This window comes from Diaphorina citri, unplaced genomic scaffold (genome assembly GCF_000475195.1).
Source record: "Diaphorina citri unplaced genomic scaffold, Diaci psyllid genome assembly version 1.1 scaffold595, whole genome shotgun sequence".
In the NCBI taxonomy this organism is placed as follows: Eukaryota; Metazoa; Arthropoda; class Insecta; order Hemiptera; family Psyllidae; genus Diaphorina; species Diaphorina citri.
The window spans coordinates 20,493-37,652 of NW_007378029.1; the positions used below are offsets into that span (position 1 = coordinate 20,493).

The 17,160-nt window shown below is 40.2% G+C and overlaps 2 protein-coding genes across 7 annotated transcripts in view; both read right to left on the minus strand.

The window, feature by feature from the left end:
- Positions 1 to 3,490: 3,490 nt before the first annotated feature.
- Positions 3,491 to 9,041, minus strand: LOC113467936 (suppressor APC domain-containing protein 2). 6 transcript variants are annotated; one of them, XM_026824454.1, is made up of 8 exons: positions 8,695 to 9,040; positions 8,560 to 8,575; positions 8,251 to 8,469; positions 7,668 to 8,029; positions 6,905 to 6,997; positions 6,765 to 6,818; positions 4,217 to 4,441; positions 3,491 to 3,639 (listed from the first exon to the last, which is right to left on the minus strand). In XM_026824454.1, the coding sequence occupies exons 1-8, from the start codon at positions 8,881 to 8,883 to the stop codon at positions 3,544 to 3,546; spliced, it is 1,254 nt and encodes a 417-aa protein (XP_026680255.1). In that variant the 5' UTR covers positions 8,884 to 9,040; the 3' UTR covers positions 3,491 to 3,543. The 6 variants fall into 6 exon arrangements, with proteins under 6 accessions (XP_026680255.1, XP_026680251.1, XP_026680254.1 ...); XM_026824450.1 differs by lacking the exon at positions 6,765 to 6,818 and having other exon boundaries at positions 6,851 to 6,997; positions 8,251 to 8,387; positions 8,478 to 8,625; positions 8,745 to 9,041; XM_026824453.1 differs by lacking the exon at positions 6,765 to 6,818 and having other exon boundaries at positions 6,851 to 6,997; positions 8,251 to 8,387; positions 8,478 to 8,575.
- A 1,316-nt stretch (positions 9,042 to 10,357) lies between these two features.
- Positions 10,358 to 17,160, minus strand: part of LOC103510402 (protein furry-like) — a 39,879-nt gene continuing 33,076 nt past the window's right edge. The window contains exons 18-25 of the mRNA XM_026824448.1: positions 15,694 to 15,800; positions 15,412 to 15,604; positions 14,465 to 14,665; positions 13,457 to 13,647; positions 12,793 to 12,847; positions 12,117 to 12,267; positions 11,049 to 11,078; positions 10,358 to 10,997 (exon numbers count right to left, since the gene is read on the minus strand). Of these exons, the coding sequence (XP_026680249.1) occupies positions 10,846 to 10,997; positions 11,049 to 11,078; positions 12,117 to 12,267; positions 12,793 to 12,847; positions 13,457 to 13,647; positions 14,465 to 14,665; positions 15,412 to 15,604; positions 15,694 to 15,800 (1,080 nt within the window). The 3' untranslated portion in view covers positions 10,358 to 10,845. The remainder of the gene's footprint in view (positions 10,998 to 11,048; positions 11,079 to 12,116; positions 12,268 to 12,792; positions 12,848 to 13,456; positions 13,648 to 14,464; positions 14,666 to 15,411; positions 15,605 to 15,693; positions 15,801 to 17,160) is intronic.

Genomic DNA, 17,160 nt, shown 5'->3' on the forward strand with positions numbered 1-17,160 from the left:
GTGGCATTAATGTGTTTGTGCGCATACGTTTCTGCGCAGTTCTTTCTGCTCCTCCGCTAGCGCGCTTGCATATATCTCGCTCGAGCTCTATTTGTTTCATCCTCTTGAGCTGGAAGTAAACAGAACAGATAGTTAAGTATAAGTATGACTCCCCCCTGAGGGCTTCTCGTGTTCGCTACGCGGGATTGAGTATATGGTCGCGCTTCGCGCTCCCGGGGCTTCGCGTGATTGTGCATGGGGTCATGCTTATGCTCCCAGCGTTTTGCGGGGTGTGCATGCGGTCGCGCTTCACGCTCCCTTGTTAACGGTCGCGCTGCGCACTCCCAGGGCTTCATGGGGTGTGCATGAGGTCGTGCTTCGCGCTCCCGGGGCTTTGCCCCTGGGGCCTAATATTGTCCCTGAGTTTTGTCTCAAAGAAATGAAAACTGGAAACTAAAAGCCAGAGATTTTTTTTTTTTTTAAAAAAAAAAAAAAAAAAGAGGTTTGATAGAGAGAACTGTAACTGCTATGGTTTTATTGTCCCAAAATCAAAGAGAGAAGGAAGACAGGATAGAAGAAAGCCAGCCATTCCAAGAACAAACATTATCCCATCAGGATAAAATCCACCCTGGGCGGGAATTGAACCTGCTGCCTAGCGCTTACAAGGCAGACACACTACCAACTAAGCTAACTAGATCCCCGTTACAGTGATAAATTAATCAATGCAAATTCATAATTTTTTCCTCACAGTAGACTTCCCTTTCACCTTACCATATTGTAATCAATTCCATTTTGCAGAGTATGTCTCCTCGGCGTAAAGTCTGACGTTACACATATTTGAACTCTTTCATTAGAACGGAAAATAAAAATTGAATTTTCGACCTTTTACAGTTATTTTTTCTGAGTTTTGACATCAGATTTGGATTATTCCCAACTTTTTACATACGAATCGACCATTTATTTATAATTTTTACCCATTTGCAACTGCTCCATTCCCGACCGGCACGGATTTTGTCCTGAACAGACAAGGTTGGTTTTCAAAAGCGTTAGGTCGCGGGTTCGATTTCCAACCGGGGCGGACTTTATCCTGAACTAATAAGGTTCGTTATCGGAAAGGCTGGCTTTCCCCTATCTTGTCCTCCTCTCTTTGATTTTGTATAAAAAGACCTCCGGAGTAAGCAGATCGATATTCGCGGAAAATAATAAGAACAAATAAGTGTACTAAATTGATTATGACAATGTCTGATATTAGTTATAAATTCTCTTTATTGCAATAGTATTGCCTTTTATTAGTACCAAAAATAGATAATCTTAAAACTGAAGATCAAATTAAAAACTTTTAAAGGTAAAAAATACAGTGTTCTCAGTGCGGTGACAAATGGTTTGGGGAGACCATCGGGAGGTGGATGATGAGGGGGTGGAGGCATGATAAGCACTTGGGTTAGCAGAGGCAACTTTACTGTTATGTAGAATGCAATAACTACAATATTCACTCTAATACCTTACTCACATGCCTAGAAATGATTATTTAGCACCTTGAAATGGACATTTTCAATACTTTGTTCTCAGTAAATTTTAAACTTTACATTTTACAAATTTTTGGAATTTTTCAAAGTTCAAACTTTTGTTTGTTTACATTAGATTTTTTCGCTGCGCCGTACAAATACAAATGTTGCGATATGCAATAAGCTGTACACCAAGCATCTTCAAACAGCCGTGAAACTTTTAGATATGCAATGTGCCACACACTTTACATGTTTTGTATATTTCAGGCGCGGCAAGTTAATTTCATTTTGGAAACTTGAATGTTTAAAGTTTGGACCCCATCGAGCCCTTAAAAAACCAGCAGGAAATAGGTATCTACCTAATTTTTCTAGTATGTACTACATTTCACCGTAGGACTAGGTACTTTTTCTAGCTCGGTGTTTTTCGTCAGCCTCTTAATGAGCCCTAGGGTGATTGCTTTGGTTCTGGCAACAAAAAAATTACGAGTGGACGCCCTTTGCACTCAACCTTTGCTATTTCGTTAGCAAGGGAAATTTCAGGCTGGTATCCCGCTCATTGGGGCCATCGAGCTTCCATGGTTTTAATAAAAATAACTGTCTTCCTACACAAAGATATGTAAAAACGAAAAAAAACCTTATAAAATAATCTGAAAGTGTATAAAAAAATATATCTAAATTGTATAAAAATTTCAAATAATAAAATAATATGGCAATGGCAACAACATGGAATGTCTCTGTTAAGGCCGGGGTTATACAGAATCAGACTTCTAATCGAACGACTATGAAGAAAAAAAAAGCTAGAATTTTAATCCCGGGATCACAACGGGAAGTTTAACACTTGGATTAAACAATCTGATTGGTTGATTTTTAAAAATTCCAAAAATTTCAGCCAATAAGATTCCTTAAACCGAGTTTAAAACTTAAACGGAGTTGAAACTCACTTTGTGGCAATCGGCCTAAATCGTACGAAAAGTTGGGATGCACAATAACCAACCAACTTGAATTGGAAAGCGTGACATCGTAAGACAAGAAATCTAATACCGTGTAACCGCAGCTTAATAAATCTCATACCTCTATGAATAACATAGCAGTAAGTACCTGTCTGGCAGTAGATAAAGTACCTATCTGGCAGTAGATAATGAAAGTTGGTCCTTCAGCTCGTGAAACTGTTATACCTCGTTGTTTTCTCTAAAAGCTTGGAGGTAAAAGCCCCCCCTCCTACGTGAGTGTGTAAAGCAGAAAGAGCATAGCTCATGGAGCATCGAGCAGGTAGACGGAAGCGACAAATTCAAACCACACAGAGTTGAAAGCAAAAAGCTCTATGCTCATTTCTCTCAACTCTATTTTCAGCCCAAGGTATTTCTGGCGTATCTTGCGAGATTTCTTAATCAAACCTATCTGATTTGGGTGTCCTACATTTAAACACGCTGAGTCGTTACAAGCTCAAACTCCATCACTACTCTTTATTCCATCATGTGTGTTATAAAAAAAAAAAAAAAAAAATGTAGTGAAATATTTTTCACTTGCATCGCAGAATCGGTCGCACTCAAAATCGCGCATACGCGTTTCTTGTGACATCCTACTGTGAAAAAAGAGAAATTTATTGAAAAGAATCACACATAAATATTATAGGGGGACAAATAATAATTTCCAATAATGCAGTATATTTTTACGATATAAAATGAATAGGTGGGTTTATCATTAGGGTGTACAATAAAAATAGATAGCTATTATATTTACGATAAGATATGATAAAAATAACGAAGAAACTATGAATCTCGAGTTACATTTGGTTTTAATCGAAACACTTGGATTACACAATTAACCTCACCCAGCCTGAGTGGCGCCGGGAAAAGCGATTGTCAGACGGTCATCTATTTGGTTATCAACCACGTCTCTGGAACTTAGGGTCCCTTTATTTATTCTGGAACTTAGGGTCCCTTTATTTATTCTGGAACTTAGGGTCCCTTTATTTCCCTCTGGAGACATCCGCTCTAGCAGAAATCGCTGGTATCGTTCTATTTTCACTCACGTAGGACGTAGCGTAAACAGTGTTCTGTTACTTCTGAGGAATCCTGCCCTGGTAAAGTTCTCGTAGCAATGCTGCTTTCTCTCGTTCTAGGGAAGTAATGCGATCTGTTTTTTGGCTCACTTCCTGAAATATACAAGGAAACAATAGATTTTTATTAATTCGTTTGGATAGAGTACATTGGTTTTTCATTAGTTCGTATAGATTTAGAGCCTTATGGTTTATAAATTAAATTTAGTCAAGTGAAGACCCATTTCTTCTTTTTCTTACTACATCAATTAGTACCTACTTGATATGGTATCCCGTTTTTATAGTTTAATAAATTAGTGGTTCATTGAAGTGTCGACCTCACTCAGAAAAGGACTCCTACATAGTCCTAGAGGAGGTTTGACAGAGGGAAATGTAAGAACTGAGGTCTTATCATCGCGAAATCAAAGAAAGAATGAAGACAGGATAGGAGAAAGCCAGCCGTTCTAAGAACGAACCTCATCTGTTTAGGACAAAGTTTGCCACAGGCGGGAATCGAACTCGCAATCTAGTGCTTACAAGGCACCCGCGCTACCTTTTCACGTCACAAGATAAATAGGTCAACCTAGTTAACTTGGAGGGTAGCGCGTCTGTCTTGTAAGTGCCAGGGCGTGGGTTTGATTACCGTCCGGGGCGGATTTTATCCTAAACAGATCAGGTTGTCTTCATACATTACCTCAGACAGGATGTGGTTCTGTTGTTTGAGTCTGTTCAACATGTGTGTGGTGGGAGCGGCAGTAGCAGACAAGTGAGGTAGTGGATGATGCATAGCTAGGTTCATATGGAGTGGTAGACCACCCCGCTCAGCGGAATCAGTGAGCATGGCAAGATGACGGTTTACTTCGAGAACTCGGGCCCGTTGTAACTCAATGCGTTCTTGTTGAGCTTCACTCCATTGATCCTGAATAGGGGGGGGAGGTTTGAATCAATCATCACAAGTTGCCTATACAACTAGTACCTAAAATCTTATATTATAAGAACGAGATCCATTCACTCATTCACATTTCATAGTTCACACACTGATCGCTCTATCTCTAGAACCACATACATGGAACAAAATTAAATCTAAAATCTAACCTAAATGATAATTTATTTGTGGTGAAGCTGAGAGATTTTCACAATTTTTTGGATATCACAGCACTACTAAGAGCCTCTTTTACTATTTCTGACTTATCTATATTTTTTTTTTTTTACTCTGATAATGCCGCCACTGGTCACTACTCAATTAAAATAGCTACTCAACTGTCTTCACGAGGCTGAGTGCACCCCGAACTCCAAGCATAGAGCCGAAAAAACTTCGACCCCATCGGGAATCGAACCCGGGACCTCCGGAGTGCGAGCTTAGTGTGATACCCACTCGGCCAATATTATTAGAGACATTGAGGAAACGGAAATAGTCATGGACCAAATTTTTTGCTGAATAATCCTTTTCTTTTCCAACTGAAAGTTACTTTCAAATTGACAAAATCCTGTCATAAAGGCCTAAAAAATATTTTAACTAAAAATTTAACCCTAACAAACTCGGAAAAAAAGTAATGAAATCCTCCAAAAAAAACTTCAATGTGGAAAAGTTGTGGCCAAGTTCATGTACAAACGCAAACAAGGAGAAACGTAGAAAAAAAAAGAAGAAATGTGTTCTCACCAGGTTTCTCTCGCAGCAACTGTTGACAATAGAGAGAAATGAGATTGGTGACGTCATCATCTTCTGTTGTACTTGGCAACATGGCCTCACTTAGACATGAATTCCTGGAATACCAACAGGAGAGAGAAAATATTAGATGGGGAAGTTTTTTTTTTTTTCAAGGAGCTACCTATTATACCTCCATGTTTTTTTTTTTTTTAAGATGAGTGTTTCACCGCCGTTTTTATTTCGTAGCAATGAAACAACTGCTACATTAGACGCATGTGGTCTGTTCAACAGGAGAGAGGAAATATTCAATTCAATTCAAATTTATTGTATTGTTAATACACATTATATACAATTTACAAATAATGACACAATTTATATTAGATGGGGAAGTTTTTTTTTCAAGGAGCTACCTATTATACCTCCATCTTTTTTTTTTTTTTTTTTTTTTTTTTTTAAAAGGGGTTTTTTCCCCCGTTTTTTTTTTTTTTTTTTAAGATGAGTGTTTCACCGCCGTTTTTATTTCGTAGCAATGAAACAACTGCTACATTAGACGCATGTGGTCTGTGTCGTCGTATGCCTCTCATCAGATGGGCGAGAAGAGACACAATAGGTTCTTCCCATTTAGGTACTCGGTCAAATATGTTATTAAAAACAACAGTGGTTGGGTGGAAGAACTCCTTCAGGAGAAGGCTGCGATTTAAAGCCATAAAAAAAGTAGAGTGGGATCACAACAACACTCAACACAAGTATAATCTTACATAGAAAACGCAGGTTCTCGTTTCTCCACAATTTCCATCTCTGAAGTTTAAATAACACTTCCAAATTCCTGGCCAGCACCTGAGAGCTATGTCTAACTGATGAGTTCTAATGAGAACGAAACGCGTCTTAGGCTGCTCCCAGGTGTTGGCTAAAGAGATATATATCAGTTTGGTACAAGTAGCTATTCGGTTGTTTTCGCGAGGCTGAATGAACCCAAAGTACATACTAACTCAATATTAAAAGAAGAAAATTTGTTTGAACAAAAAATAGGAAAATCTCCGAATGGAGTAACTAAATATTTGTGTTAATCTTACAAATGGCCTCCTTTTAGCTTATTTTTTAATGTGTATGCTGCTTTTGGGATTTAAAACGAATCCCCCTATTAGTGCGCGGCCACAACGGCGATCATAGACCATTGCCCCTCGCCAAGACCATCGCAGAAAAAATACTCAGCTCCATTTCTTCATTTTCTATGAGGGTCGGCAGTGGCGTAGCGTCCATGTAGGGCGTGTATGGCGGCCATACACTCAAAAATTCCACTCAAATACCCTTCAATATTGACTTTAAAAAATTATTGTATTTGTCGGAGACGGACTCCTTCCGTCTGATGGTGGGTGTTCTCCCTCCTCCAAAGACATATTCACTACACACTAATTAGTGTACTCGTATATCAGTCCTAAAGATAAGTGGGGAGCTGGTTTGAACTAAAGCAAAAAAGGCAATGTGACATGAAGTCTCATAGGACCTAAAAGAAGTCTAGGGTTTTTTAAGTTTTGTTGCTTTTAGGAACACAGGCATAAACACTATAGGTAATTGAGAAGTGAAAAATTCTTACAGTATGTGATCCCATTCTCCCCAAGTATTTCATTTTCTCTTGTACACCGGCAATTTGTTTGCTATTGAGAAGTGAAAAATTCTTACAGTATGTGATCCCATTCTCCCCAAGTATTTCATTTTCTCTTGTACACCGGCAATTTGTTTGCTATACCAATCCTTGGCTTTCTCCACCGCTTGTAATCCTTGCATGAGAATATCTCGCTCAAGCTCTATTTGTTTCATCCTCTTCAGCTGGAAGTAAACAGAACAGATGGGTAAGTATAAGTATGACTCCTCCCTGAGGGCTTCGCGTGTTCGCTACGCGGGATTGAGTATACGGTCGCGCTTCGCGCTCCCGGGGCTTCGCGGGGTGTGCATGCGGTCACGATTCGCGCTCCCTTGTTAACGGTCGCGCTGCGCGCATGAGGTCGCGCTTCGCGCTCCCAGGGCTTTGCCCTTGGGCCCTAATATTGTCCCTGAGTTTTGTCTTGAAGAAATGAAAACTGGAAACTAAAAGCGAGAGAAAATAATGTTAAACGCAGGAAAAGTTTTGCTGGCCTCAAACTGTGTTCCCGGTGTATTTCTTATGGGGGAACTAAAAAACGTCAATATCTTGGGAACAGTTTGGAAATTCGGGAGTTCCCGATTTTTCCCAGTATGTACAAAAAATGAGGAATCCAATTGTGAAAACCTGGCTCATCTAGAAGTGTTGAGAAAAAATCACATCTAGAAGTGGGTTAGAATTGGTATATGTGAGTCAGTCAGTTACACAAGGGGCTGTATATATTTTAGATTTGTAAACTGAGACATGAAATTTAGGGCATGCATAGCATCCAATATGAAAAAATCCCCCTTACAGTGATAAATTAATCATTGCAAATTCATAATTTTTTCCTCACAGTAGACTTCCCTTTCACCTTACCATATTGTAATCAATTCCATTTTGCAGAGTATGTCTCCTTGGTTCTCTCCGTTTGTTGGCAGGTTTCTTAAACACTTGCTGTGCTTGTTGTTGTTGTTGTTGTTGTTGTAGCACCGTTTGATCATTACATCCATCACCTACACTTCTCTGTCTTGCCATGGCTCTCTTGGTTTCATCTTCATTCATAATGATTCCCATTTGCCAGTTTTGTAATGCTGTTCTAATTTCTGCCTTGTCAAGATTACGCTCGTTGTTGGCAATCAATCCAATCCCTGTGCGTGGAGGTTTAGGAGGTCCATACAATGGAGCTTTGTTGACTATTGGAACACCAACATTATGCTCAAATGTTTCTTTTCTTTCACCTGGAATATAATGAGTTGGAATTAATATTAGAATTCTACAGATCACAGACCATGGTTTGCAGAGTGGTAACTATTTTATTAAATACAATGCAGGGAGTGGGGGTATAAATTGAGAACATCCCAAAAGAATCATGTTAGGTAATTGATCCAGCAACTTGGCCATTAGGAAACATGAAACAAGATGTGTTTGTTTTAGATTGGTATTGTCTTTAAATACTCACCAAGCAGTTGTGGCATACTGATTGTCCTCTGCGAGTTAAGTACATTATTGGGACGGACTGCAGCAGTGTTAGAATTCCTTGACTGTGATTTTTTCTCGACATCAAGTATCGGGGCTGATGGAGGTCTTGTTGGTTGATTATCATTCATGTGTTCTTCCATTTGAGATTTGAGCAAGCTCATTTTCAACCCCGCACAGAACCTTTCGAAGGATAACAAACCATTTTGACCATCATTCATGTGTTCTTCCATTTGAGATTTGAGCAAGCTCATTTTCAACCCCGCACAGAACCTTTCGAAGGATAACAAACCATTTTGAGGTGCTACCTTCCGTAAGTGATCAAGCACATCTCTTGGGAGTCCCTTGGTTCCATCATCTTGCCATCGGGCTTCTATTTCACTGAGTTTGACAAATCCTGTCTTCTTGTCATCCATGATATCAACACCTTCCGTAAGTGATCAAGCACATCTCTCGGGAGTCCCTTGGTTCCATCATCTTGCCATCGGGCTTCTATTTCACTGAGTTTGACAAATCCTGTCTTCTTGTCATCCATGATATCAAATAGTGTTCTCAGTGCGGTGACAAATGGTTTGGGGAGACCATCGGGAGGTGGATGATGAGGGGGCGGAGGCATGATAAGCACTTGGGTTAGCAGAGGCAGCTTTACTGTTATGTAGAATGCAATAACTACAATATTCACTCTAATACCTTACTCACATGCCTAGAAATGATTATTTAGCACCTTGAAATGGACATTTTCAATACCTACTTTGTTCTCAGTAAATTTAAATTTAAACTTTACAATTTTACATTTTACAAATTTTTGGAATTTTTCAAAGTTCAAACTTTTGTTTGTTTACATTTGATTTTTTCGCTGCGCCGTACAAATACAAATGTTGCGATATGCAATAAGCTGTACACCAAGCATCTTCAAACAGCCGTGAAACTTTTAGATATGCAATGTGCCACATACTTTACGTGTTTTGTAGATTTCAGGCGCGGCAAGTCAATTTCATTTTGGAAATCTGAATCTTCAAATTTTGGACCCCATCGAGCCCTTAAAAAACTAGCAGGAAATAGGTATCTACTTTTTCTAGTATGTACTACATTTCACCGTAGGACTAGGTACTTTTTCTAGCTCGGTGTATTTCGTCAGCCTCTCAATGAGCCCTAGGGTGATTGCTTTGCTTTTGGCAACAAAAAAATTACGAGTGGACGCCCTTTGCACTCAACCTTTGCTATTTCGTTAGCAAGGGAAATTTCAGGCTGGTATCCCGCTACCTGTTTAAAGTCCCCCACCAGACTTCAAATTTAGGTAGGTACCTACTGTGAAAAAAAAGAGAGAAATTTATTGTAAAGAATCACACAAAAATAGGCGGACAAATAATAATTTCCAATAATGCAGTATATTTTTACGATTTAAAATGAATAGGTGGGTTTATCATTAGGGTGTATAATAAAAATACATAGCTATTATATTTACGATAAGATATGATAATAAAAATAACGAAGAAACTATGAATCTCGAGTTACATTTGGTTTTAATCGAAACACTTGGATTACACAATTAACCTCAACCAGCCTGAGTGGCGCCGGGAAAAGCGATTGTCAGACGGTCATCTATTTGGTTATCAACCACGTCTCTTGAACTTAGGGTCCCTTTATTTATTCTGGAACTTAGGGTCTCTTTGTTTCCCTCTGGAACTTAGGGTCCCTTTATTTATTCTGGAACTTGGGGTCTCTTTGTTTCCCTCTGGAACTTAGGGTCCCTTTATTTATTCCGGAACTTAGGGTCTCTTTATTTCCCTCTGGAACTTAGGGTCCCTTTATTTAATCTGGAACTTAGGGTCTCTTTGTTTCCCTCTGGAACTTAGGGTCCCTTTATTTATTCTGGAACTTGGGGTCTCTTTGTTTCCCTCTGGAACTTAGGGTCTCTTTATTTATTCTGGAACTTAGGGTCTCTTTATTTATTCTGGAACTTAGGGTCTCTTTATTTATTCTGGAACTTAGGGTCTCTTTGCTTCCCTCTGGAACTTAGGGTCTCTTTATTTATTCTGGAACTTAGGGTCTCTTTGTTTCCCTCTGGAACTTAGGGTCCCTTTATTTAATCTGGAACTTAGGGTCTCTTTGTTTCCCTCTGGAACTTAGGGTCCCTTTATTTAATCTGGAACTTGGGGTCTCTTTGTTTCCCTCTGGAACTTAGGGTCCCTTTATTTAATCTGGAACTTAGGGTCCCTTTATTTATTCTGGAACTTAGGGTCCCTTTGTTTCCCTCTGGAACTTAGGGTCCCTTTATTGAATCTGGAACTTAGGGTCTCTTTGTTTCCCTCTGGAACTTAGGGTCCCTTTATTGAATCTGGAACTTAGGGTCTCTTTGTTTCCCTCTGGAACTTAGGGTCTCTTTATTTTCTCTAAAACGTAGGGTCCCTTTGTTTAATCTGGAGCTTAGGGTCCCTTTATTTAATCTGGAACTTAGGGTCCCTTTATTTTCTCTAAAACGTAGGGTCCCTTTATTTATTCTGGAACTTAGGGTCCCTTTATTTTCTCTAAAACGTAGGGTCTAGGGTCCCTCTTTTTCCGTCTGGAGTTAGGGTTCCTAACATCGTGTAGATAGATGTGAGGAGTGTTTGGTGCTGGTGGTTGAGACATTGCCTTCTATGCTGGAGACCGCCGTGAGGACTTGCATGAGACCCTCCATCAAGTTGCTAAGAACATGACCTAGGTCCTTCTCCGTCACTACGAATACATCTGAGAACATGACATGGAGAGAACAAAGTTATTAAAGACATTGAACATGACCTAGGTCCTTCTCAGTCACCACGAATACATCTGAGAACATGACACGGGAACATGGAACAAAATTAAATCTAAAATCTAATCTAAATTATGATTTATTTGTGGTGAAGCTGAGAGCTTTTTCACAATTTTTGTGGATTTCACAGCATTACTAAGAGCCTCCTTTACTATTTCTGACATATCTATAATTTTTCTTTTTACTCTGGTAATGCCGCCACTGGTCACTACTCAATTAAAGTAGCTACTCAACTGTCCTCACGAAGCTGAGTGCTCCACGAACTCCAAGCACAGAGCCGAAAAAACTTCGACCTCATCAGGAATCGAACCTGGGACCTCCGGAGTGCGAGCTTAGTGTGATACCTACTCGGCCAATATTATTAGAGACATTGCGGAAACGGAAATAGTCATGGACCAAATTTTTTGCTGAATAATCCTTTTCTTTTCCAACTAAAAGTTACTTTCAAATTGACAAAATCCTGCCATAAAGTCCTAAAAAATAATTTAACTAAAAATGTAACCCTAACAAACTCGGGAAAAAAGTAATGAAATCCTCAAAAAAAAAAAAAAAAACTTCAATGTGGAAAAGTTGTGGCCAAGTTCATGTACAAACGCAAACAAGGAGAAACGTAGAAAAAAAAAGAAGAAATGTGTTGACTTATTGAAAAATCCAAAATTTCAAGGATTTAGACTAAATTTCAGAGATTTGACGGTCTCAAACAGTAAGATCGAGGGTTGACAGCCTCATCAAAACTTCGGCACGCATGAGAGTTGACAGTCTCATCGGCTCACATTATACACATAGAGAGTTGACAGTCTCTGTAACACATGAGAGAGGGTTGAGCACGCATGAGAGTTGACAGTCTCATCGTCTCACATCATACACATAGAGAGTTGACAGTCTCTGTAACACATGAGAGAGGGTTGACAGCCTCATGGACAACACATAGAGAGTTGACAGAGTAGGTATCTCAACTCTACTAGGCAACACAACACAACAGAATCTAGAATCAGAATAGAATGAATTCGCTAGAGCTTCTCGCTCTCTACCAAACACACGATATGGCGTCATACTGCCATTCAGCACTTTTGCTAAGCGCGGTCTTTCCAACACAGGATATGCGGGGGAGGTGAACGGGGTGCATTGACAGAACATCTGAGCAGAGCCTTGATCTCTTACGCCGATACGGCCAACCTGACATGGCAGACGTCCCGACTGCCTAGGCTGTAACAGAGAAGTCAAAACATGCCACAGCAGTATTATTTTGAATAAGTACCACTCGGCCACACTGACAAAAAGGGCTTCCGAATTGCCGTAAATTCCACAATGACAATTCAAACATAGGCAGGTACTGAACATAGGTACTAAACATGGGTACTGAACACAGGTACTGAACATGGGTACTGAACACAGGTACTAAACATAGGTACTGAACATAAGTACTAAACATGGGTACTGAACATAACAACCACTTTCGTATTTTCAGGCTCAGCCAAGAGCACTTTTATTTTAGCTCATAATGTTCATTGACATTCTGTAAATCTGATATCAGGAGTGAACATCCTGTTGAACAAGTGAGGGTTAACAGCCTCATTAGATGCAACTTATTGCTGACTTATTGAAAAATCCAAAATTTCAAGGATTTAGACTAAATTTCAGAGATTTGACAGTCTCAAACAGTAAGACCGAGGGTTGACAGCCTCATCAAAATTTCAGCACGCATGAGAGTTGACAGTCTCATCGTCTCACATCATACACATAGAGAGTTGACAGTCTCTGTAACACATGAGAGAGGGTTGACAGCCTCATGGACAACACATAGAGAGTTGACAGTCTCTATACGGTCACTTGAATACACTTAGAGAGTTGACAGTCTCTATACAATCACTTGAATACACATAGAGAGTTGACAGTCTCTATACAAACACTTGAATCACAGCTTCCACAAACGTTAAGTCACATAATGGCCAGTAGGGCTAGCGACAACGTTCATCATAAGATAAGGGGTAGGTAGGTACTAGGTCTTATTAGACAGATATTGTGATAGAAATTAGTGTCCGCCCTACACTTGGAGTTAGACCACGCTACGCCACTGAGGGTCGGTACTATGGTCAAGGCACTTCTATTCATTAGCTTGGTTTATTTATTTTCTCTTGTATTGGTACTCGGCTATGGTCGGTCCTCCGTTGTGGATGTCTACTTAAAATCCAACCATCCCGTCTTGAAGGGGGAAAAAACAAGACCTTACCTATGTGTGCGTGTAAACGTGAGTGCATCTCCCCACTTGGACTGAGAGAGATATTCGAGTATGACTCCCTCTTATTGGTACAAGGCTATGGTCGGTTCTCCGTTGTGGACGTCTACTTAGAATCCAACCATCCCGTCTTGAAGGGGGGGAAAAACAAGACCTTACCTATGTGTGCGTGTAAACGTGAGTGCATCTCCCCACTTGGACTGAGAGAGATATTCGAGTATGACTCCCTCTGTCTCTGTCACTCCTAATGGTAGGGGAGGTTGAGGGGTGGGGGTAGGTATGCCCATGTCCTCCTGGGCTCTCAATAGAGACTGCCGCATGATTATCACTTCGGAGGAGATGTCTTGGAGCTGAAACATGATGGAATGATGGATTAGATAATAATAATAATAATAGTGCTTATTTATACTGCTCGCATAGGACTGAAAAGTCCCTTTACTCCAGCAATAGGCTACTACTATGATTGTGGTCAAATTCTCAAATTAAAATTCCATACCTCGGCTGGAATTGAACCCACGCCCTCCTGATTACCAGTCGAGCGCTTTGACCACTACACCACCGAGACATCAGATAAACATAAGTTTTTTCGATCTTGGAACGATCATTCCCCGGACTCGGGCTGCCGAAATGGTTAAACTAATTAACGTGGAGGATAGCACGTCTGCCTTGTAACCGCTAGGTCGCGGGTTAGATTCCCCCCCCCCCCCCCCCCCCCGCCCTCCTGATTACCAGTCAAGCGCTTTGACACCACCGAAACATCAGATAAACATAAGTTTTTTCGATCTTGGAACCATCATTCCCCGGACTCGGGCTGCCGAAATGGTTATACTAATTAACGTGGAGGATAGCGCGTCTGCCTTGTAACCGCTAGGTCGCGGGTTCGATTCCCGCCCGGAGTGGATTTTATTCTGAACAGAGAAGGTTTGATCTGGGATCGGCTGACTTTCACCCATCGTGTCTTCCTTCTCTCTTCTCTTTCGGGACAGTACAACCTCCGCTCCGCGGGGGGAAAAAACTATAAATATTATCGTTTACTTACCTGTAGCTAAAACCAAATGTCAGCCCAATATCAATTACCGTAGGACTGCATGATTGAGAGGCTGGCGAAAAACGCTGAAACCGTCTGAACACGGGAAAAGGTCAAAGAGAGGAAGATGCAAGACTTACCTGACTACTACGAGCTGTATTGACGACCAGGGCAATCATCTTGTTAGCAGACTCTAGCAGTAGCATCAGCTGGAAGTACAACTTGTACAGGGACCTCCCCACCTCCACTATGGGTTCTTCATGACTTCTACCTCCTCCACTTTCTCCTCCTTCATCTCCGAGAGTTTGTAGCTTGAGTACAGCACGTAACCCGTCCACACACTGGATGAGAAGAGAAAATATACATTAATAATTAAATATAATAAGACACTATTAAGTTTGATGTTGGCAAGAAACAAGGAAACTGGGAAGATATGCCACGACACAGACCACATGCGTCTAATGTAGCAGTTGTTTCATTGCTACAAAATAAAAACGGCCGTGAAACACTCATCTTTTTTTTATAATTATATGTATATAGCACCTAGGGCGAAAGCGCGCAATTCCATCATTTTCTCCGAAAAGTGCGCGCATTATTACAGCCAATTTTGAGACTCCAGCCGGTTCTACGTCCCTCTCAAAGGGTAATAGTTGCTAGTGCCTTCCTTGGGCATTATTTTAAGACCAATAACTCCAGTTTCGGTCATGGGAACACTGCCATGAGGTCGAACTTTAAAATTTATACAAAAAATCCTCGGACTAAATGTCAAAAAACACAATTTTTTTAGAAATGTCTCTGCAACCAACGGACGATGCTCCGACATCCGCGATGGAGGTTGGTGGTTCGAGTCCAAGTCAAGTCATAAAATTTATCTAGGTGTAATAATGAGGAAACGATATTTGTGACAAGCATTTAAATATGCTTAACACAATTAAAAATTCCTTTATAGACAAACAGAACATTAACCTACCTCTGCTGCCTGATCATTTCTATCCAGCAGCGTATCCGTATGTTCCTTCATCTGAAGCAGACCAAATTTGAGCGGCTCAGGAGGTAAGTTGAATAGACAAACAGAACATCAACCTACCTCAGCTGCCTGATCATTTCTATCCAGCAGCGTATCCGTATGTTCCTTCATCTGAAGCAGACCAAATTTGAGCGGCTCAGGAGGTAAGTTGATAACTTCAGGGTTGAAATAGATTAGAGGCACATCTGCCACCAGACTGGCTAGAGACTCAACGAGGCTGGAGAAGTGAGAGGTGAGAGGCGAGGCTATAGACCCGAGCTCGCTCAGGGCACATCTGCCACCAGACTGGCTAGAGACTCAACGAGGCTGGAGAAGTGAGAGGTGAGAGGCGAGGCTATAGACCCGAGCTCGCTCAGATTATGTGTGGCGTCCCGCGTCAGAGCCACTGTCTTGCGAACTATGTCCTGGAATAAAATATGTGATTGGTATTGTGGATGTACACGCCGACCCTATTTAAATAGAAAAAGGCTAGGAAGAAGAAGAAGATTGTGGATATAAAGAAATAAATGAATTTGACACAGGATCATTCATGATAAAGTGGTGCCATATTAAACTGTTGAGATCAAAGGACTACACAGCCCAATTGGATAGTCTGAATAAAGCAGGGAAAATTTCAAGACCTCAGAATAATTTAGAAACATTCACGCTGGGTCACTCCGATTTTTTTTTTTTTTTTTTTTTTTTACGAAAAAAACCCGACTCTATTTAAATAGAAAAAGGCTAGGAAGAAGAAGAAGAAAATTGTGGATATCTAGGTATATAAATAAATGAATTTGACACAGGATCATTCATGATAAAGAGGTGCAATATTAAACTGTTGAGATCAAAGGACTACACAGCCTAATTGGATAGTCTGAATAAAGCACTATACTAAGCCGGGGAAATTTCAAGACCTCAGAATAATTTAGAAACATTCACGCTGGGTCACTCCGATTTTAATTTTTTTATTTATTTATTTATTTATTTATTATTATTTTTTTTTACAGAAAAAATTGATTTGATTTTTTTGATTTCAGTGAGATGTCTTGGAGCTGAAACATGATGCATTAGATAATAATAATAATAGTGCTTATTTATACTGCTCGCATAGGACTGAAAAGTCCCTTTACTCCAGCAGTAGGCTACACATTTTGATAAGAAAACTCTTCATAGTATTCAATACACTTGCTAACTCCCATTTTCTTTGGACACTGTACAGTTGTAGAAGAATCCACAACATCGAATGCCTTTTCTATGTCTAGGAATGCATAAAAAGAGTCCTTCTAAACTTTGATTTTGTCGCTACTGAGATTTGAGCCATAGTTCCCTCGATTATAAAAACCCTCACGTTGTGGTTATGTACCGGGTTGAGTTATGTATAGGCAAGGTTGGTAAACTAACCTTGTTTTGAAGTTACCACTCCCATGGCAAACTGTAGAAACAATATCCTGTCTCAACTGTCTCCTGTCTGAACCCAACCTGGTACATAACCAATAACCGCAACCTCAATGCCTTAACAATTGTAGCTACTATTGTAGGTGAAGAAAAGTAGTATATGGAATTATCCATCCTATAAAGATATAATGTAACTTACGACGTATCGGATCTAGGATCAGACGTAGTACGAGGTCTAATACTGAGAGTGCTAGGTTGATGATGATGGTGAACAGAGGAGGCGCTGGAGAATTCTGGTACCGGAGGAATTTCATCTAATGGAGACTCAGAACCAATCTCATCGTCTGAACTTTCCTCTATCACTCCGGCACCCAGCTGTGAACCAATCAGAATAGAGAGAGAACTTCAGAATAAAGTAAAGAACCAATCAGAATA